At 46.9% G+C, this 21,777-nt stretch overlaps 1 protein-coding gene across 2 annotated transcripts; it reads left to right on the forward strand.

Moving 5' to 3' along the window:
- Positions 1 to 369: 369 nt before the first annotated feature.
- Positions 370 to 9,723, forward strand: CCDC194 (coiled-coil domain containing 194). Of its 2 annotated transcripts, none has more exons than XM_053289003.1 (5): positions 370 to 432; positions 897 to 993; positions 2,228 to 2,360; positions 6,269 to 6,398; positions 9,514 to 9,723. In XM_053289003.1, exons 2-5 carry the CDS (start codon positions 936 to 938, stop codon positions 9,535 to 9,537), a joined length of 345 nt encoding a protein of 114 aa, XP_053144978.1. In that variant the 5' UTR covers positions 370 to 432; positions 897 to 935; the 3' UTR covers positions 9,538 to 9,723. The 2 variants fall into 2 exon arrangements, with proteins under 2 accessions (XP_053144978.1, XP_053144979.1); XM_053289004.1 differs by having other exon boundaries at positions 6,269 to 6,352.
- Positions 9,724 to 21,777: the final 12,054 nt, after the last annotated feature.

Genomic DNA, 21,777 nt, shown 5'->3' on the forward strand with positions numbered 1-21,777 from the left:
GCAACGCTCCCTGCTGTGTGGCTCCATTTGGGAGGGAGATCGATCAGCCCTGCTGCATTGGCAGCGAGACCAGCAGCAGCTCTCCCTGCCTTTAAGGCAGGGAGAGTCACTCCGGCCACACTGCCAGGGCAGCACGGGCTGATTTCGGCTCCAAACGGGACTAGTTTGGGACCAAAATCATGCACACACACACAAACGGTGTCTGACGTCAGTCATGGGGGCGGGGCATGTCTGCGGCCACACTCGCGGCCCCTGATTGGTGGTGGCCTGGGTTCTTTGAACCCATTCACCCAATGGTGGCTCCGCCCCTGCAGGCAAGAGATGAAGAGATGAAGGTGTGCCCTTCTGGATTCTGGGGACTAGAGTTCTGGCCTTCTTTGCTGAGGAAAAGAATCCTCCCTGGTTCTGAACGCCTCGTTTCCCAGCTTAAGGGTTGGCATGTTCTGGCTCTCCAAATCTGAGTGGCTAATTTGCATATTATGCAAATTGGCTTTGAAAATAATTTCGGAGCAGAATAGTGACTGCATGTTTTGCTCCATAGCTCCGCTTCTACAAGGGCTGGAGCTTAACTTTTTTTAAAAAAAATGAAAGCTGAAAGCTGGGCAAATCTGGGTGGGCTAAGCAATCTGGGTGAGATGCTTAAAATCCGAGTAAAACCCAGAATTTCAGGAGGGATGGCAACTCTACCCGGCTTTCATACCGAGGGCTGTGTGTGGGCCATTCACAGCAGTATTTGGTTCTTTCTTGCCTCTGCATTAATGATGCAGACCATCTAATACTGAAATTAACTGATATCAAATTATAAGGACCCTATTTAATGAGAGCATGACCTGAAAGCACTTGCTTGAGACCTTTCCCCCTGCCCTTGACACTGTGCACGCCCTCCTCTCTTGCAGACCCGCTTGGATGCCAGCTTGTCAACCCTTCGCCACGAGATGTGGGCCTTGCAGGCTGAAGGCACAGAGATAGGCAGCCGCAACGGCATCTTGCAGGGTGAGACTGACGGACAAAGTGGGTTTCAGTGTTGGGATTTTTAATTCCTGGTTTTCCCCAGTAGCCAGGAGGGATGTGCACAAAACTGGGTTCCTTGGTTCTGTTTGAATCCGAACCGGATTTGAACCGAACTGAATCAGCTTGGTTTTGCCCCCTCTGAATCGGTTCCCGGTTCAAGCTCGAAACGAACCGGTTCCGATTGGCTCGAAGGACTACATATAAAGGGGGATCCAGTGTGTGGGGGGGTGGGAATGGCCCTTGGTCATGCAAAGGGCCTGTGTGCATGCACAGAGGTCACTAAAATGGCCTCCATGCCTGCACACAGGGCGCTGCAGCCAGCCCTGGACACTCAGCAGGGAGGCTGGCAGGGGTGAGGGGAGCTGCCATGCCCCCGCCCCATGGCCACCAACTTGACATGCAAGTATTTTTCACTCCCCTATACACTTAGGGAAGCCCCCCTGCCCCTTTATCAGTAATGGGAAATCCTCACTGGATTCCACTTTACCAGCAGGTCTTCGAGCCAATCCGAACTGTCTGAAGCTGGTTCGGTTCAAGGTTGAGCCTTCAAACCAGTTCAAACGTGAGCTGTCTTGATTCCAAGCTGGCTCACACATCCCTTGTGGCCAGCTTTTAGCTATGGGTTTATTGGGTCCTGACCTGCTGTTTGCCCCCTGCCCAGAAAGTGAACCACACACACACACACACACACACACACACACACACACGAAATCAAGTCAACATTTTATTTGATCTACATTAGAAATAGGTTAATTGAGCAAATCCTAAGAGGTTTAAACATACTAAGGAATTAAATAGGCATCTCACCACTCCTGCTGAATCAGTAAAGGCTTACTGACATCTCTTTGCCCCATGACATTTCCAGTGCACATGGGTGTGGGTCTAATCCTGCAGAGACAGACAGACACATATGAATGCGGTGGTGTCTGTGATTCCAGCCAAATTCTCTATGCATGGCCTTTTCATGGGTGCACATGTGCTCCTGAGCATTGAAATCAGGAAATGATAAGAGCGTCAAACACTACATGCCCAGGACATTTCCCAAAATTTGGAAATGAAAAGTGGAACAGGGCAGGGGGGAGTTCTTAATCCATCCATTCCCCTTCAGAAAGAGCCCCAAGAAACCTGGAACCCCCCAACCCCAGGGGGAAGTGTCGAAGGAGAGAACGTTTGACCTTTCTAAGCATGTCCTCTGTTCTTCCTCGCGCCCTTGCAGCGGAGATGGCCCAGTGGCAAGAAGAGGTGGCCGGGCTTCAGCAGCGGTTGGAGGCCGCCCAAGGAGAGCAGGAGGCTGCCAAGGCAGAGAAGCAGCACTGCCAGGCCCAGCAAGGTGCCCTCCAGGAGAGCGTGTGAGTAGAGGCCCCGTCCAAGGGGAAAGGGTGACATGTGCTCTGTGTGGGTTCCACTGCTGCTGCAATGCGCTCTATGCGGGGCGGCCTCTGTAGGTCATCCAGGAACTGCAGCTGGTGCAAAATGCGGCAGCCAGGTTGGTCTCTGGGGCATCTCTGCTCACTTGGCAAAGAGGCACCTTTTAAAGTGGTGGTTCTCTTTATTGAGCAGGGGGAGAGTAACCGGCCCTATCCAGCCCCAGCACAGGACCTCCAGTGACTGTGGCTGGTGTCTATTTTCTGTCTCTTGGCTAGATTGTGAGCCCTTTGGAGACAGGGATCCCTCTTATTTATTTATTATTTGTCTCTGTAAACCGCCCTGAGTCAATTTGGGAAGGGCGGTATAGAAATCGAATTAATAATAATAATAATAATAACAACTGTAGACGGCTTAAGAATGGCAACTTTAAAGAAACAGAGGGTTTAATACTGGCTGCACAAGAACAGGCACTAAGAACAAATGCAATAAGTTTCCGGGCCAAATACAAAGTGCTGGTTATTACCTTTAAAGCCCTGAACAGCTTGGGTCCGAGATATCTTAGAGAGCGCCTTCTTTTACATGATCCCCACCGCATGTTAAGGTCATCTGGGGAGGTCCGTCTCCGGTTGTCACCGGTTCGTTTGGTGACGACTCAGAGGCGGGCCTTCTCTGTAGCTGCTCCTGGACTGTGGAATGCACTCCCGGCGGAAATTCGTAATCTTGACTCTTTACTGTCCTTCAAGAGAGCCCTTAAAACCTATCTGTTTGGCCTGGCCTTTCAGGGTTTTTAATCAGTTTAAATTGTTTTAATACCTGGTTTTCAGGGTTTTAATTGTTTTGATAGTTTAATTGTTTTTTAAGTTGTTTTAAATTGGCATTTATATTTGTATCTCTGTTTTAATTGTTTTTAATGTTTTCTGTTTTAATTGTAAACCACCCTGAGCCATTTCGGAAGGGCGGTATATAAATCAAATAAATAAATAAAATAAGAGCAAAAGTCAAAAAATCAACCACAAACAGCAAGTGCCGCCTTTGTAAAGAAGCAGATGAAACAGTGGACCACCTAATCAGCTGTTGTAAAAAGACTGCATAGACTGACTACAAACAAAGGCATAACAAGGTAGCAGGGATGATACACTGGAACATCTGCAAAAAATACAAGCTACCTGTAGCCAAAAATTGGTGGGACCATAAAATTGAAAAGGTTGTAGAAAATGAAGATGTAAAAATATTTTGGGACTTCCGACTACAAATGGACGAACATCTGCCACACAATACAGCAGATATAACTGTAGTCGAGAAGAAAGAAAAACAAGTGAAAATAATCGACATTGCAATACCAGGGGATAGCAGAATAGAAGAAAAAGAAATAGAAAAAACCACCAAATACAAAGAACTACAAATTGAAATTGAAAGGCTGTGGCAGAAGAAGACCCAAATAATCCCAGTGGTAATTGGCACCCTGGGTGCAGTTCCAAAAGACCTTGAAGAGACCTCAACACCATAGGGGCCACAGAAATCACCATCAGCCAATTACAAAAAGCAGCTTTACTGGGAACAGCCTATATTCTGCGACGATATCTATAACAACTGACAATAAAATTCTGGCATCCCAGGTCCTTGGGAAGGACTCAATGTCTGGATAAAACAAACCAGTCAATAACACCTGTCTGACTGTGTAAACAAGAAATAATAATAATAATTAATAACAGTTCGTAGAAATAATAGTAATAGAAACAGTTCATAATAATAATATAATAATTAATAATCTCAAAGAGACCACATTACACCTATATGAAAAGAACAATACTGGCTACCAGCATATTTCTGGGCAAAATACAAAGTGCTGGTTATAACTAGGGATGTGCATAGAACTGGAGGGGGCCGGTTCGAAGGAGGGGGAGGGTTCACTCCCCACCCCTGCTGCTACGTTTCCCCCCGCCACGTTTCCCTCGCCGGCACTCACTCGGAAACCGGTGCGGCCGCATGCTTCCCTGCCACACCATCCTCTCCTCGGACCAGAAGTAAGCGGATTTTAAATCTTTATTGAAGACTTTTCTCTTTCGCCCGGCTTTTACCCTGCAGTTTATCTATCCGCCCCCGCCCCGTTAGTTACCTTAGTTTTATTTAGAATGTAATTTTAATGCTGTCTTGTTTTGCTTGTTTTTGTACACCGCCCAGAGTCTTCGGAGTGGGCGGTATTTCAAATGTTTCAAATAAATAGATAAATAAATAAATAAATAAATAGCCCGTATGCATGTGCACATTGGCGTGTGCGCAAACCCAACGTGTGCGGGCACACACCTGACATGCACACACGCGCGGTCTACTTCCGCTGACTTCCAGTCCGAGAAGAGGACAGGGTTGCAGGGAGGTATGCTGCTGCCATGATGGACCTGTTTCTAAGTGAGTGCTGGCAGGGAAAATGCGCACAGGGGGGTGGAGTAAGTGCACACCCTCCCCCACACTAAAAGTAATCCCTCCACCTTCAAACCACCCAGAGTTCGAACCAGTACAGAGGCCCGTAAAAGGGCTTCCGAACAGGTTCGTGCACATCCCTAGTTATAACCTATAAAACCCCAACCCGCTTAGATCCTGGGTATTTAAGAGAACGCCTTCTTCGTTCTGAGCCCCGCCGCCTATTGAGATAATCTGGGGAGGTCCATCAGCAGTTGCCACCAGCTTGCCTGGTGGCGACTCAGGGAGGGGCTTTCTCCGTTGCCTCCTGGAGCCCTTGGAATGCACTCCCTGCTGAAAGAAGGGCCTCCCCATCTCTGAGCGTTTTGAAAAAGGCTGTTAAGACCCACTTGTTCATTGAAGGCTTTTAATTAGACTTGGAGAATTTAACATGGTTTTTCAATTTCAAATTGTTTGAATGTGTTGGTTTTGTTTCAGTTTGTGGTGTTTTACACCAGGCTTTGACAGATTTGGACTCCTTGGGAACAAGCAGCAGGCCTGTACAGTTTATTTTTCGTAGAGCTGTGCAAAAGAGCCCTTGTTAAAAGTGTCCCTCTATCCCAGCACCCTCTTTATGTATTTATATACCTCTTGAAAAGCGGGATATAAATATTCATCGCATATGTATTCTTCCCCACTGTGGCCAAGCAGAGGCCTCTGGGAAGCCCACGAGCAGAATAATGGCAGTGACCCACCTCCCTTGTTGCCTACCGCCCACAGCTGACTGTCAGCTACACTGCCCCTGAACATGGAGGTTCCATTCCTAACTATCCTAGATGGTAACTGTAGACAGGGGAGAGACGGTCGCTCAGTAGAAAAGCATCTGCTTTGCATGCATGAGGTCCCAGGTTCAGTCTCTAGCAGCATCTCCAAGTAGGGCTGGAAAAGATCAGAGTCTGAAACCCTGGAGAGCTGTAAACGTAAAAGTGTGCCATCAAGTCGATTTCGACTCCTGGTGCCCACAGAGCCCTGTGGTTTTCTTTGGTAGAATACAGGAGGGGTTGACCATTGCCTCCCCCCACGCAGTATGACATGATGCCTTTCAGCATCTTCCTCTATCGCTACTGCCCGATATAGTACCAGCGGGAATTCGAACCAGCAACCTTCTGCTTGTTAGTCAAGCATTTCCCTGCTGCGCCACTTAAGCTGCAGACAATACTCAACTAGATGGACTAAGGGCCTGGCTTTGTAGAGGGCAGGTTTATGCAGACCTAGCAAAGGAAGAACCTCCCCCGGTAGACTGCCTCTGGACATGGAGGGTCCATTGAGCCAATGTAGCCCATAACTGAAGCCGACTCTATTCTTTCGGAATGGCTTTCCCTCCAAGAGATTGGAAGGTTCTTCCCGGCACAGTCTGCAAGTTCCTTCCTTGGGCTTTGAGGGTGTGCTTTTCCCTTTTACTGAGTCCTCTCTCCTGCCCCTCTCTCCTCAGGCAGAGCTACTTGGCTGAGATCGCCTCCCTCCGGCGCCAGCTTGGAGCCCGCTCCTCCACCCGCCGCAGGTGCCATCCGTTCCGGTACTTATTGTGGGGTCTGGCGAGCTTTTGCGTTATGTTCGTGCTTGTAAGTTTTGGAGAGACGCAGGTTCGGGGGGGGGGGGGGGGTTTGCTGGTCTGTGGCCGTAATAGATTCAATTAATACATAATAATAAACGTTATTTGTTTAGCCGCCCCATAACAAATTGTTCTCTGGGCAGCTCACAACCTGGGAGTAAAACATGCAATAACAACACATAATACATTCAATGATAACATTAATTAATTAATTCATTCAATTTCTATACCGCCCTTCCAAAAATGGCTCAGGGCGGTTTACACAGAGAAATAATAAATCAATAAGTTGGATCCCTGTCCCCAAAGGGCTCACAATCTAACAGACAAAAAGGGAGAAAAGAAAATATAATACAAAACAGTTTAAAAACTCATTTTAGAATTTAGTTAAAAATACAATCAGATCAGATCTGAAAATCAGAATTTAAAAGGCCTGGGTGAACAAAAAAGGTCTTTACCTGGCGTCTAACAAAGTTATGTGTGGAATCAATTAACTGATTGACTCAACAACACACCACTACCATGAAAAGAGAGCTGAGAGAAACCTACCGAGAGAAAGAGGTTATGATGAGAAAGGAGACCTGTTAGGGCAGTGACTGCCTCTTGCGCTCCAAAAAGACCCCTTCCCCTAACGGTCAGTGTGTGCCGAAACAGAAGTTGCTTATAGGAAGGAGCAATGGGGACTCTGTACATGCTCAGACAACCACAGGGGTGTTCCTAGAGCGGGTGCTGACATTCAAATAGGTTTCTTTATTTTAAATTATTTTTTAAGTTGCATTTTTTAAAAATTGGAAAAGACAAAGAAGGAAAATCTATATTGCAATGAAATTTAAAGAACTGGAAGGAGAGCTGGTCTTGTAGTAGCAAGCATGAATTGTCCCCTTTGCTAAGCTGGGTCTTCCCTGGTCTACATCGGGATGGGAGACTACATGTGTGAGCACTGGAAGATCTTCGCCTGAGGGTATGGGGCCGCTCTGGGAAAGCACCCGAATGCTTGCATGCAGAAGGTCCCAAGTTCCCTCCCTGGCATCTCCATACAGGGCTGAGAGAGACTCCTGCCTGGAACCTTGGAGAAGCCGCTGCCAGTCTGTGTGGACAATACTGAGCCAGATGGACCAACGGTCTGACGCAGTAGAAGGCAGCTTCCTATGTTCTTCACCTGTTCATTTTAGGTTATAAACTACAGGTGAAACTCGGAAAATTAGAATATCGTGCCAAAGTCCATTAATTTCAGTAATGCAAATTAAAAGGTGAAACTGATATATGAGACAGACGCATTACATGCAAAACGAGATAAGTCAAGCCTTAATTTGTTATAATTGTGATGATCATGGCATACAGCTCATGAAAACCCCAAATCCACAATCCCAGAAAATTAGAATATTACATGGAACCAAGAAGACAAGGATTGTAGAATAGAACAATATCGGACCTCTGAAAAGTATACAGTGTACTGTGCTTGACTGGCCAGCAAACTCGCCTGACCTGACCCCATAAGAGAATCTATGGGGCATTGCCAAGAGAAGGATGAGAGACATGAGACCAAACAATGCAAAATTGCTGAAGGCCACTAATGAAGCATCCTGGTCTTCCATAATACCTCATCAGTGCCACAGGCTGATAGCATCCATGCCACGCCGCATTGAGGCAGTAATTGCTGCAAAAGGGGCGCAAACCAAGTACTGAATACATATGCATGCTTATACTTTTCAGAGGTCCGATATTGTTCTATTCTTCAATCCTTGTCTTCTTGGTTCCATGTAATATTCTAATTTTCTGGGATTGTGGATTTGGGGTTTTCATGAGCTGTACGCCATGATCATCACAATTATAACAAATTAAGGCTTGACTTATCTCGCTTTGCATGTAATGCATCTGTCTCATATATCAGTTTCACCTTTTAATTTGCATTACTGAAATGAATGGACTTTTGCACGATATTCTAATTTTCCGAGTTTCACCTGTAGTTATAGCTGGACACTACAAGCATAAGAGTGAGGAAAAATAGGATTTTTCCTATTTTAATCCCAAAACAACCAACTTGGAAGTGAAAGTTGTTCTATAATTAGAGAGAATTGACCAGCTCTGTGTGAAGAGAAAGCAAGACTGGCCCTATCCACCCCCAGCACAGTACCTCCAGTGACTGTTGCTGGTGTTTATCTTATGTTTCTTTTTAGATTGTGAACCCTTTGGGGACAGGGAACCATCTTTTTTATTTATTATTTCTCTGTGTAAACCGCCCTGAGTCATTTTTGGAAGGGCAGTATAGAAATCCAATCAATCAATCTTGAAGTTTTTCAGCCTGAGACAAAAAGCATGGTGCCATGACGCCTTTTCTTGCAATGTAAGAGTTGCCCACTCTGGAGACATGATAGAGGTCTATGAAATCATGCATGGTGTGGAGAAAGTGGAGAGAGAGAGATTCTTTTCCCTCTCACACAACACTAGAACCAGGGGTCACTCCATGAAAGTGATTGCCAGAAGGTCTAGGACCAACAAACGGAAGTACTTTTTCACACAACGCGTGATCCACTTGTGGAACGCTCTGCCTCAGGATGTGGTGACAGCCAACAACCTGGATGGCTTTAAGAGGGGTTTGGATGACTTCATGGAGCAGAGGTCTATCAATGGCTACTAGTCGGAGGGCTGTAGGCCACCTCCTGCCTCAAGGGCAGGGTGCCTCTGAGTACCAGTTGCAGGTGAGTAATGGCAGGTGAGAGAGCATGCCCTCAACTCCTGACTGTAGGCTCCCAATGGCATCTGGTGGGCCACTGTGTGAAACAGGATGCTGGACTAGATGGGCTTCCTTGGGCCTGATCCAGCAGGGCTGTTCTTATGTTCATAGCAGAGGTCAAATTCGCACCCAAATCCTTCAGTCTACCCTGCAACAGTTTGCTTGCTCCATAAAAACGACCCTGCAACAGTTTGCTTGCTTCCTACAAGGTTCCTTCCCACCTGGGTTTAGAAAAGCTCTTTAGTCTTTTAGAATCTGGAATATTCAAATTTATAAAATGAGTTACAATAAATTAGGCAGGAGTTAATGTTTTAAGCTTCTGGGTCATTCTTGTTTGCCTACACACAGTGTGTTGTATTGTGTTGTGTTAAATAGCTCTCTTTCTCCATTTCAGGAAGGGCTGAAAATCTTCCTCTAGAGGAATTTATCAGAGCCTTTGAAGAGGAGGAATTGAAAGGCAGTTTTATCACCTCTTTTTTCCGTCCAAAACTGGAACTACCGATTTAAACACACACTAGACTCTCTTGTGCTTTGGGGGAAAACAAGGGCCTCTGAGGGAAACGGCTCATGAGGAAAGAATCAGATATGTTAGGCTGTAATTTCATGCTGAATAAAAATGTGGATTTGTCACCCAGTCACCCAGGTTTCTTTTTATTCCCCCCTTGAAATGTCCTCCTCAACTGTGCTAGAAGACATACATTGCAAATTTAACCTCAAGGTGCCCAAACATTGTCAGCACCTTGACTGGAGTTAATATTATGTACACACCTTTCTTCAAGAGGTAATCAGAAGAACAGCACACAGCAAAAGGCCTCTGGCTCAACATTCAAAGTAGGGATGTGCAAATCGATTCACATTCTGACTTGAATTTGAGTGATTTGAAATCGAATCACCCCTTAAAAGTACAGGGGGAGGTCCCTGCTTTGGCGACTGGGCTCTCTCCCACCCCACCCCACCGCTCCAGCCCCAGTGCCCACCAGCTGCTACTGGTGTAGTGAGTAATAGGGTGCTGTGCAAACCCCATTGAGGGTCTCTGAAGGATCTTACGCTCAGTGTTGATAAGATGCTCTCAGAAGGATCTGTACCCCTCAGACAGGATACCGATCCAGCATGCACGTTCTACATGTGGAAGTTCTGTGCATAAAGCCCGATCTAAGATATATCCAGTGTGTGGAGATGGGCTGGCCTGATGCAGAAACAAGTGATTGGGGTTTTTCCCCTAAGAGATTTGCTTTGGCTCCTTTATGGCTCACATAACAAAAACCGATAGTCTTGAGATGCTTCCAAACAGCTTCTGCATATTGAAGGCACAAAACTGCACACATGTAGCCAGTTAGGGGAGTGCCAAATCAGGTTCAAACTCAGACCAGACTGAGCTTTAAAAAAAAAAAAAAGGCAGCTGTCCGAGTTCAAACCAGACTGGGACTGGTTTGACCCAGTTTGAGGGGCTCTGCTTGTGAAGGGGAATCTTGCCTCTGCAAAGGTTCTAAGGGTGGCCGGGGGGCGGGGGGAGCACCTTTTCGGCAGTGACTCCTTTAAATCCCACGAGTGCTCCCCCCCCCACCCGCCGAAGCGGGGATCTGTGGTGCTTGGGCTATTCTGATGCAGAGGCCGGAACAGGGAGAGTTGCTGCTGGGAGCGAGTGCCAGCAGGGTTTAGAGGAGCCACCACTGAAAAGGTGCTCTTCTCCCCCGCCCCCCAGGCCGCCCTTAGAAACCTTTTAGAGGCAGGATTCCCCTTCCCTTGCTGGCTTCCCCTTTACAAATAGAGCCCCTCAAACTGGGACACAGAGGTTCAACCCAGTTCGACCGACCGGACTGGGTTGTCAGCAGGTTCGACCAAACCAGCTCTCTGACTGGCGATTCGGTTCAAATTCGGTTCGAATTCAGACCGAACCACCCAAACCAGTTCTGTGCACACCCCTAGAGCCAGTGATCATGCTTGCAAACTACAGTCCTACTACAGTTCTCTCCTAATTGTGTTTTGGAGGTGATTCGGAAAAACTGAGAACGGAGCAAAAGAACCTACCTCAGAAGTTCAGCAGCCAAGGCTTGGAGACCCTAGCATAGAGAGCTGCACAACTTCGGCCCTCCTGCAGATGTTGGACTACAACTCCTATCATCTCTGACTATTGGCCACTGTGGCAAGGGGTGATGGGAGCTGTAGTCCAGAAACCGCTGGAGGGCTGAAGTTGTGCAGCTTTGCCCTAGGAGACAGCTTCGTGCTCTTCTGACAGCATGCTGGGATTTGTAGTGAGCTAGCAAGTGACTTGGGAGTTCAGAAGACTGCAAGACAGCTAGAGGAGTCAAGATGCTGCCATCTAGTGAGGCGTAGGATTATAACCGTCTTATTGCAACACAGAAAAAGGTTGGTTCAACAGTGTTGCCAGCATCAAGAACGCTGCATATGGAGAAGGGGTACCTGGGTGTGGTGTACTGTCTTGTTCCATCTTTGACGAATAGCTCCAGAGTTGTAAATTATATTAAAGTCTTAAATAACAACATTTAACTTAACAGATTTCCTAAGCCTTTTGTTTCTGACCAGTCATTGGACTCATTCGCACATAACGGGAAACTAGAGTTAAAGGAGCTTGAGGTTGTCTCTCCTGTACGTCCGAATTTGTGAAACACCAGTCCCATCAGAAAAGCGACCCGAGGCTTCCCTTCCCAAACTCAAGTTTGAAACCTCAGGCTGTAGGTTCCACATGCAGAGTATCAGTTTCATCAGCTGTTCTGCTTTCACTGTTCTCGGAAAGTTCCTCAGTGGCCTGCATCCCAGGAGTGTTCACACCTGAGTTTAAGACGCTCTCTTAAATACCCAGGGCCTAAGCTGTTTAGGGCTTTATAGGTAATAACCAGCACCTTGTATTTTGCCTGGAAACGTACCGGCAGCCAGTGTAGTTCTTTCAACCCAGGAGTGCTAAATCATCACAATTTGGTTGCGATGATGGAACTTTTCTCAGATGTTTGACATTTCTAATCAAAACACTGCCCTCTTGAGTGCTGACAAGTTCAAAGGAAGAATCTGATTTGCTCCGAAGAATGTTATCATGGAATGCTGCATCCCTGGAAGTTCTAACAAATCATTTGGTCTTTACTTGATGAGTGTCACGGTTAACAGAAGTGTCTGCAGACTCACTATTTAGTGCAGACATTAAGTGGCATTCTTCTTGTGCATTTTATGCATTTATTTATTTTAAAATATTTCTGTGCTGCCCAAAACCTGCATCTCTGGACAGTTTACAATGAAAATCATTTAAAACATCAAAACAATTAACGATTAAAATCATTTTAAAAATTTAAAACCCAGTATTAACAATGTTTAAACTATAAATCTTATTAAAAACCTGGGTGAATAAATGTATCTTCAGTACCTTTTTAAAAGCTGCCAGAGATGGGGAGGCTCTTATTTCAATGGGGAGCACATTCCAAAGTCCAGGAGCTGCAACGGAGAAGGCCTGTTCTCAAGTAGCTGCCAAACAAGCTGGCGGCAGCTGCAGACAAACCTCTCCAGATGATCTCAACAGGCGGTGGGGCTCATGGCAAAGAAGACGTTCTCTTAAATACCCAGGGCCTAAGCTGTTTAGGGCTTTATAGGTAATAACCAGCACCTTGTATTTTGCCTGGAAACGTATCGGCAGCCAGTGTAGTTCTTTCAACACAGGAGTAATATGGTCTCTCCTAGATGACCCAGAGACCAAATTTTCAAACAGCTGGACAATTTTAATGGCTTTTTCTAATGTCAGATCATCTTTCTGCAAATATTTGTCTCATAAGCCTTTGTATGTGCATTTCCTCACTACTTGATGCCAGATCATATCGGCTTCTATATTCACAGGCTTTAGATAATTTTCTAAATGCATTAACATATGCATCTGCAGATTCACCAGTTGCTTTTATTCTAGGTTTAAACTTAAACCATTCCATCAGAACATTTCTGTATGGAGTGAAACACTTCTCTAAGGCAGCTTTAGTTTGGAAATGGTAGCTTTCCCCATTGGCAGTTGGGGTGGGGGGGTGGGATATGTACTGGAGCTCCCAAACAATGCAGCAATTTTGCTCATCTAATAGCATCATCTTCCTTATCCAATTTGATAACAATTTCATAGAATGTACAGTCCATCCATCATTTGCATTCATTGTGCAGATCATCTGTATTAATATTCAGAGGCTGTGTGGCTGCCAACCAGAGTGATGTGCTGATGTGATTGTTTGCTTTAGTTGCCAATTGTGTATTCTCTTGCTTATTTATTTATTATGTATCACATTTTATACCACCCCAAACGCAAGTTTACAAGACAATAAAAACAACCAATAAAAAGATTAACACATTTCAACAATTACCATTTAAAACGTTAAAACTATTAAAACACAATTAAAACACAATTAAAACAATGTCTAATTAAAAGCCTGGGTGAACAAATGTGTCTTGACTGCCTTTTTAGAAGTTGTCAGAGATGGGGAGGCTCTTATTTCAGCAGGAAGTGTGTTCCAAAGTCTCGTGGCAGCTATGGAGAAGTCCCATCCCTGAGTAGCCACCAGACAGGTCAGTGGCAACTGCAGACGGACCTCTCCAGATGATCTCAATGGGCAGTGTGGTTCATAGCAAAGAAGGCGTTCTCTTAAAAACCCAGGGCCCAAGCTGTTTAGGGCTTTATAGGTTATAACCAAAACCTTGTACTCTGCCCAGAAACCTATCGGCAGCCAGTGTAAATCTTTTAAGATGGGAGTGATATGGTCTCTCCAAGATGACCCTGAGACCAACCTGGCTGCCGCATTCTGGACTAACTGCAGTTTCCGGACTACGTACAAAGGCAGCCCCACACAGAGGCTGTTAAAAAATAGCTCCAAGTTGTAAATTATATTAACGTCTTAAATGTCTTTACTAAACCTTTTGTTTCCTACCTGTCTCTGGCTCTGAGACTCTGTTTATACTGGTACTTCCTATCTCTGCTGCACAGACTGCTGGGATCTGTTGTACTGCAGGAAACTCTGTAAGCAGCAACACTACACTACGCTGAGTACCCATTTGGGCAGTTTTCCATTAAAAGGAATGGGGCTTGAACTTCTGTTTAGTATATCCCAAGGCAAAATGTGTCTGTTCCTAGAAAAAATGGATTTACCTGAGAGGCTAGGGTCAGGATTGCTAAGAGGTCAAGTTTTTACCTATAGAACGGAAAGATACAATCCAGAAGCATTGTCCACCCTGGTTGCATCTGAATGGGAGACTACGTGTGAGCACTGTAAGATATTCCCCTCAGGGGATGGAGCCGCTCTGGGAAGATCAGAAGGTTCCAAGTTCCCTCCCTGGCAGCATCTCCAAGATAGGGCTGAGAGAGATTCCTGCCCGCACCCTTGGAGAAGCTGCTGCCAGTCTGTGAAGACAATGCTGAGCTAGCTGGACGTGGACCTATGGTCTGACTCAGAATATGGCCGCTTCCTATGTTTCTATGCCCAGGACTCAGGAAATCCACTACTCTACTTTTCCATGATGAGTGAAAAAGCATCCTAATGACTAATGTACCAACATAGCTCGGGGAACCATCTGACGAGTAAAATATTTTGTCTGGCTGGTGAACTGAGCCAACATTTCTTGACCCCGGATGCCGTTTACATATGAAATGTCAAAGCACATTCTGTCCAGATGTGGTCATGCCTGCATTTATAAAATAACAATGTTCTAACTCGAGTTACTTTATGCTGAGTCATAACTTGTAATGACTCCAGCTTGCTCTGCACAGACTGACAAGAGCTCTCCATAGTTTCAATCAATCTATCTCTCCCAATCCTATGTGGAGATGCCGCCAGGGATTGACCCAGAGACCTTCTGCATGCAAAGCAGGGGCAATACCACTGAGCCAGCATGGTGTAGTGGTTAGAGTGCTGGACTAGGACCGGGGAGACCCGAGTTCAAATCCCCATTCAGCCATGAAACTAGCTGGGTGACTCTGGGCCAGTCACTTCTGGCCCAGAGTCACCCAGGATATAAATGTAATATAAATGTAATAATAATAATAATAATAAATGCTCCCCACAATCCCCAAGCACACACACTCCCATCCAGGAATTGAGGTGGCCAAATTTGCAGAGGTGTCCAAACAGAGGTGGCCAAATTTGCAGTGAGGTGGCCATATTAGCAGATGATAACAAACTCTTTCGGGTAGTGAAATCCAAAACGGATTGTGAGCAGCTCCAAAAGGATCTCTCCAAACTGGGGGAGTGGGCGACAAAGTGGCAAATGTGGTTCATTGTTGGCAAGTGTAAAGTGATGCACATTGCAACAAAGAACCCCAACTTCAAGTATACGCTGATGGGGTCTGAGCTGTCGGTGACTGACCAGGAGAGGGATCTTGGGGTCATGGTGGTCAGCTTGTTGAAAGGGTCCACTCAATGTGCAGCAGCTGTGGAAAAGGCCAGTTCCATGCTAGGGATCATTAGGAAGGGGATTGAAAATAAAACAGCTAATATTATAATGCCCTTATACAAAACTATGGTGAAGCCACACCTGGAGTTTTCCGTACAATTCTGGTCACCACATCTAAGAAAGGACATTGTAGAACTGGAAAAGGTGCAGAAGAGGGCAACCCAGACGATCAAGGGCCTAGAGCACCTTCCTTATGAGGCAAGGCTACAACACCTGGGGCTATTTAGTTTAGTAAAAAGACGACTGCAGGGAGACATGATCGAGGTCTATAAAATCATGCATGGTATGGAGAAAGTGGATAGAGAGAAATTCTTCTCCCTCTCCCATAACACTAGAACCAGGGGTCATCCCATGAAATTGATTGCCAGGAAATCTAGGGCCAACAAACAGAAGTACTTTTTCACACAACGCATAACCCACTTGTGGAATTCCCTGCCACAAGATGTGGTGACAGCCAACCACCTGGATGGCTTTAAGAGGGGTTTGGATGACTTCATGGAGGAGAGGTCTATCATCGGCTACTAGTCGGAGGGCTATAGGCCACCTCCAGCCTCAAAGGCAGGATGCCTCTGAGTACCAGTTGCAGGGGAGTAACAGCAGGAGAGAGGGCATGCCCTCAACTCCTGCCTGTAGGCTTCCAGCAGCATCTGGTGGGCCACTGTGTGAAACAAGATGCTGGTCTAGATGGGCCTTGGGCCTGATCCAGCAGGGCTGTTCTTATGTTCTTATGACCACACCAAATCCTGCTTAACTTCAGCAAGGTGACTATTGTGTGCCCTTATGGAAAGGCACCCCACAAAATGGGGGGGGGAGTTCAAGGGAGAGGAAGTTCAGCCTTCTGTTGCTTAATCTACTGCAATAAAGGCAATGAGATCAAAAGCCTCCTGAATCGCCCCCCAGTTTTGACAGCTGAAGCCACTCCTCATAATTGACACAGGAAACAGGTTTGGGTTCAGGCTGTCTTTGCTCATCAGAGTCCTCCATCTTTCCTTTCTTTTCCTTTTCCTTTCAAAGTCCGTTCTTTCCTTTTATTTGAAAAGGTGTCTAATCTGTCAGAATAACACCCCTGTGGAATTGTGAGTGCGGCAGCTGTAGTCATACCAAGGAGATCCAGATTCCCAGTCTGCCTGTGGAATTTTCCCCAAAACGTTTCCCCCTCTCGACATTTCATATCCCTACCTGTACAATGGGAATAGCCAGTCTCACGGGATTTCTGTAGGGGTAGTGACATGTTTGACTAACAAGCAGAAGGTTGCCGGTTTGGATCTCTGCTGGTACTATATTGGGAAGATGCTGAAAGGTATCATCTCCTACTGTGCGGGAGGAGGCAATGGTCAACCCCTTCTGTATTCTACCAAAAGAAAGCCACAGGGCTCTGTAGGCGCCAGGAGTCGAAATCAACTTGATGGCACACTTTACTTTACTTAGTGAAATTATTGCAGAGTGCTTGCTTTTCTAAGATGCTAAACTCAAGATGCTAAGGGAGGAGAGCTGGTCTTGTGGTAGCAAGCATGACTTGTCCCCTTAGCTAAGCAGGGTCCACCCTGGTTGCATTTGAATGGGAGACTAGAAGTGTGAGCACTGCAAGATATTCCCTTTAGGGGATGGAGCCGCTCTGGGAAGAGCAAAAGGTTTCAAGTTTCCTCCCTGGCAGCATCTCCAAGATAGGGCTGAGAGAGATTCCTGCCTGCAACCTTGAGAGAAGCCGCTGCCAGTCTGTGTAGACAATACTGAGCTAGATGGACCAAGGGTCTGACTCAGTATATGGCAGCTTCCTATGTATTTCCTTGCATCCATGCAGGTCCTCAGAGAGCCAGCAGGGGTCAGCCTTGCTTGTTCTGCTCTAGTCGCTCCTACCATTCAGTGGTTATGGGCTGGTGAGTATGAGGAGAAGGCTTTCCTTTGGAAGGGTGACAACTGGGATGCCGGGAGGTTTGAGTGGATGGCTGCCTTAAGAACATAAGAACAGCCCTTCTGGATCAGGCTCATCTAGCCCAACAGCCTTTCTCACAATGGCCCACCACTTGCCTCTGGGAAGCCCAGAGGCAAAAAATGAAGGCACGCCCTCTCCCCTGTGGTTGCTCCCCCTGCGACTGGTACTTAGAAGTAGCCTATATTATTATTATTATTATTATTATTATTATTATTATTATTATTATTATTTCAATTTCTATACCGCCCTTCCAAAAATGGCTCAGGGCAGGTTACAAAGAGAGATAACAAACAAATAAGATGGCTCCCTGTCCCCAAAGGGCTCACATTCTAAAACGAAACATAAGACACACACCAGCAACAGTCACTGGAAGTACTGTGCTGGGTGTGGATAGGGCCAGTTACTCTCCCCCTGCTAAATAAAGAGAATCACCACAGTAAAAGGTGCCTCTTTGCCCAGTTAGCAGGGGCAAACTGGTCATCAGACTAGTGGCCATTGTCTCTTTGCTCACTCAGTCTCTTTGCTCACTTAGCAGCGGGAAGCACTTAGCACAATCGTCCATTTTGGGCACGTATTCATTCAAAATCTCATTCATTCAAAAGAGAAACTCAAGTATGTAGTACACCGCTCTGGGCTCCTCGGAGGAACAGCAAGATATAAATGTAAAAATAATAATAAATAATAATAATAATAACATGACGTGATGACTTTAACATGGCATGTCCTCTATTGAAGTCAGAGGGCTTAAATTTCTTTTAGCCGTTTTTGCTTCTTGACTATCTGTCAGATAGTGGGCCTGTGCTTGCCCGTAACTTTGCTTGCTGTTTTGAGTTTGAGTTTACACACACACACACACACACACACACACTTTTTAAATGGTCATGGGCATATGATTGGACTTCCTGGACCACCAGATCTAAACACAGTAGATGTGTTGGTTATAGAGAGGGAGAGAAGGACGGGATTGCATAGGGCGCATTCTTCATGCACATATGCAGGCCCTCTCAGAGGGATGCGTGCTGAGTGTTATTTCAGCAACTCTGAGTGTGTGAGAGGGGGGCGGTGTTGGTTGTAGTGGTGATATTTTTAAATCAGCTTTTTAAAAAGGCATGAAGCCCTTCGGCAGAGGGAGAGACCACCTGCTTCCCAGACAGCCCCCAGGGTGAGAGACTGGTGTTGGCTGTCTGTTGCTGCTGCTGCTGCTGCTGTTGAATGCCTGCCTACAGGAGAGACGGCGCGGGGGGGGGAGTATCCACTGATCATGGGGCGGCAATTCTGGTGGTGGTGGGGAACAGAAGAAGTAATGTTGGCAGGTCAGCGGGCCATTTGAAGGGGACTTGGAAACCTAATAGCTGTTTCCCCTTCCGGCTTTCCTGCCAGCTCTTTGACCTTGGGGAGCCGTGCCGACCACCCTTGGAACCTCACCTTGCTCCTCTGTAATGCCAGGTTTGTCCAGAACAAATCAGAAACCATCCATGATTTGATTCTGGATGAAGGTGCTGACCTGGTTTGTATTACAGAGACCTGGTTGGGGGAGGCTGGGGGCCCAGTGTGGTCCCAGCTTCTCCCTCCAGGGTACTCTGTGGAGGAGCAGGTGAGGGACCGGGGACAGGGAGCTGGAGTGGCTGTGGTTGATAAGAATAACCTCTCCCTTACCAGGATACCTGTTAGAGTGTCGGGCCATATTGAATGTGTGTACTTAAGTCTGGGGACCAGAGATAGACTGGGACTTCTGCTGGTGTATCGATCATGCCGCTGCTCAACTGAGTCCCTAACTGAGCTGATGGACTTGGTCTCGGGCTTGATGTTGGAGTCCCCAAGGCTTGTGGTGCTGGGGGACTTCAATGTTCATTTTGGGACCAATTTGTCCGGGGCAGCTCAGGAGTTCATAGCAGCCATGACAACTATGGGCCTATCTCAAGTGGTCTTGGGACCGACACATATTGCTGGTCACACGCTTGCTCTGGTCTTTCACTCTGATCAGGGTGGTGTTCTGTGGGTGGGGACTCCTGAGATTTCCCCATTGTCATGGACAGACCACCATCTGGTTAAGGTTGGACTCACAATCACTTCCCACCTTCGCAGGGACGAGGGACCGATTAGGATGGTCCGCCTGAGAAGGTTATTGGATCCAATAGGATTTCAAGAAGCCTTGGAGGGATTTAGTGTTGGCTCTGCCAGCGATCCTGTTGATGCCCTGGTGGGGAACTGGAACAGCAAACTCACCAGGGCAGTAGACATGATTGCTCCTAAGCATCTTCTCTGACCCGCTTCAAAACTGGCCCCTTGGTTTACGGAAGAACTACGGGGGCTGAAGCGGCAAGGTAGATGGCTGTAGCGCAAGTGGAGAAAGACTCGGCTCCAATCCAACAGATTGTAACGTAGAGCACATTTGAAGACCTATGCTCAGGCAATACATGCAGCAAAGAAGTGATGCTTTTCTGTCCGTATTGCATCTGCAAGTCCTGGCACCATGGCTACTGACAACGGCTACTAGTCTGGTGGCTCTAAGCCACCCCCAGGCTCAGAGGCACAGTGCCACCAAATCCCAGTTGCAGGGGAGCAACAGCAGGAAAGAGGGCATGCCCTCAGCTCTTGCCTGTGGGCTTCTCAAAGCCATCTGGTGGGCCATTGTGGGAAACAGGATGCTGGACTAGATTAGTAATGTGCACGGACCGGTCCGGAGGCCATTCTACAGGCCTCCGGACCAGTCCGGACATGGGCGGTTCGGGGTTCGGGCGGACTGGGGTGGGGGTTCCTTTAAGGGCGGGGGGAGGGTGTACTTACCCCTCCCGCCGCTTTTCCCCCTCCGGCGCACCTTTTTTAGTTAGCAATTGGGACGGCAGGATACCTCCCTGCCGCTCCTTCCCCCGCTTGGCTGCAAAAGGCTTCAGGAAGCCTTTTGCGCGTGTGCGTGGCGTGCGCACGTGCAAAAGGTTTCCTGAAGCCTTTTGCAGCTGAGCGGGTGCCCCAATTGCTAACTAAAAAAGGCGCGCCAGAGGGGGGAAAGCAGCGGGAGTGGTAAGTACACCCTCCCCCCGCCCTTAAAGGAACCCCCACCCCAGTGCCGGACTGCAGCTCCGCGGTTCCGTGCACATCACTAGACTAGATAGGCCTTGGGCCTGATCCAGCAGGGCTGTTCTTATGTTCATGCAGAGAGGACCGTTCCCACTGAGCCGTGCTGAGCTTTGTCCAGTGCTGGGGTGGGGGCTCCTTTAAGGGAAGCAGAGCTCTCTTGAGCCCCGGCGCCATCTTGGAAGGCGTGCATGGAGTGCTGGGAAGAGAGCTGGTCTCATGGTAGCAAGCATGACTTGTCCCCTTAAGCTAAGCAGGATCTGCCCTGGTTGCATATGAAAGGGAGACTAGAAGTGTAAGCACTGTAAGATATTCCCCTTAGGGGTTGGAGCCACTCTGGGGAGAGCATCTAGGCTCCAAGTTCCTTCCCTGGCATCTCCAAGATAGGGCTGAGAGAGATTCCTGCCTGCAACCTTGGAGAAGCCGCTGCCAGTCTCTGTAGACAATACTGAGCGAGATGGACCAATGGTCTGACTCAGTATATGGCAGCTTCCTATGTTGCTTCCTATGTAGCCCTCTCCAGTGCTGTCTTCAGAATCAGAGGGGACATGCCCCTGAACGCCAGGAGGTTCTTCACACATGGCATTATGCCTTGGGGTATTTGAAGAGCGAATCTACCTCGCAGTAGATTCGAGGCATTTTAATTCTGGGTATTAGACGGACCATTCACATAGCCGTATTAGACGGACCATTCACATAGCCGTCGGCTACTCCCCGCATTCCCTGCAATCTTTCTCCTTTGTGAGTTCCCACTGTTTGCTCCGGGTTTTTTCAAGCAGGCCCCTCAAAGAATATTAGCTCCAGTGTTCCCTCTAATTTTTATCATCAATGGATGGAAACAGTTTTGTTCTGGGCGGCAGTTTCAAGGCAGTGTGCACACATCACTCTCTCTTTATCTCTCTCACACACATGTAAAGAAACACTTTTTAAATCTCCCCTCCTCCACCTCTCTTCTTCTGCAGTTTATTAATGAACACTGAAACTAGTTATTCATTACTAAGCACCATAAATATGCACCATGAATATGGAAGGAAAAAGAAGTGTATTTTACAATTCTACTCTATTTTATTACAAAGTGTAATAAAAACAAGGCAATACTTCCACAAACAGTTACTGGAGTGATACTTTTAATCTGAGTAAAAGCATGTCTGGCTAGACCCATAGATGCCACGAACAAGATTATAAAGTGCATTGAGTCATGTTTATAGAATCTGTAATTTATATGGA

This window comes from Hemicordylus capensis, chromosome 2 (assembly GCF_027244095.1).
Source record: "Hemicordylus capensis ecotype Gifberg chromosome 2, rHemCap1.1.pri, whole genome shotgun sequence".
NCBI lineage: Eukaryota > Metazoa > Chordata > Lepidosauria > Squamata > Cordylidae > Hemicordylus > Hemicordylus capensis.

Bases quoted from the DNA above. Each gene is read 5' to 3' on its own strand.
- CCDC194 (XM_053289003.1), top strand. From the start codon at position 936: ATGTGGGCCTTGCAGGCTGAAGGCACAGAGATAGGCAGCCGCAACGGC. The intron at 2,361-6,268 runs GTGAGTAGAGGC...CTCTCTCCTCAG, and splicing joins GGTGCCCTCCAGGAGAGCGT to GCAGAGCTACTTGGCTGAGA. The intron at 6,399-9,513 runs GTAAGTTTTGGA...TCTCCATTTCAG, and splicing joins TTTGCGTTATGTTCGTGCTT to GAAGGGCTGAAAATCTTCCT.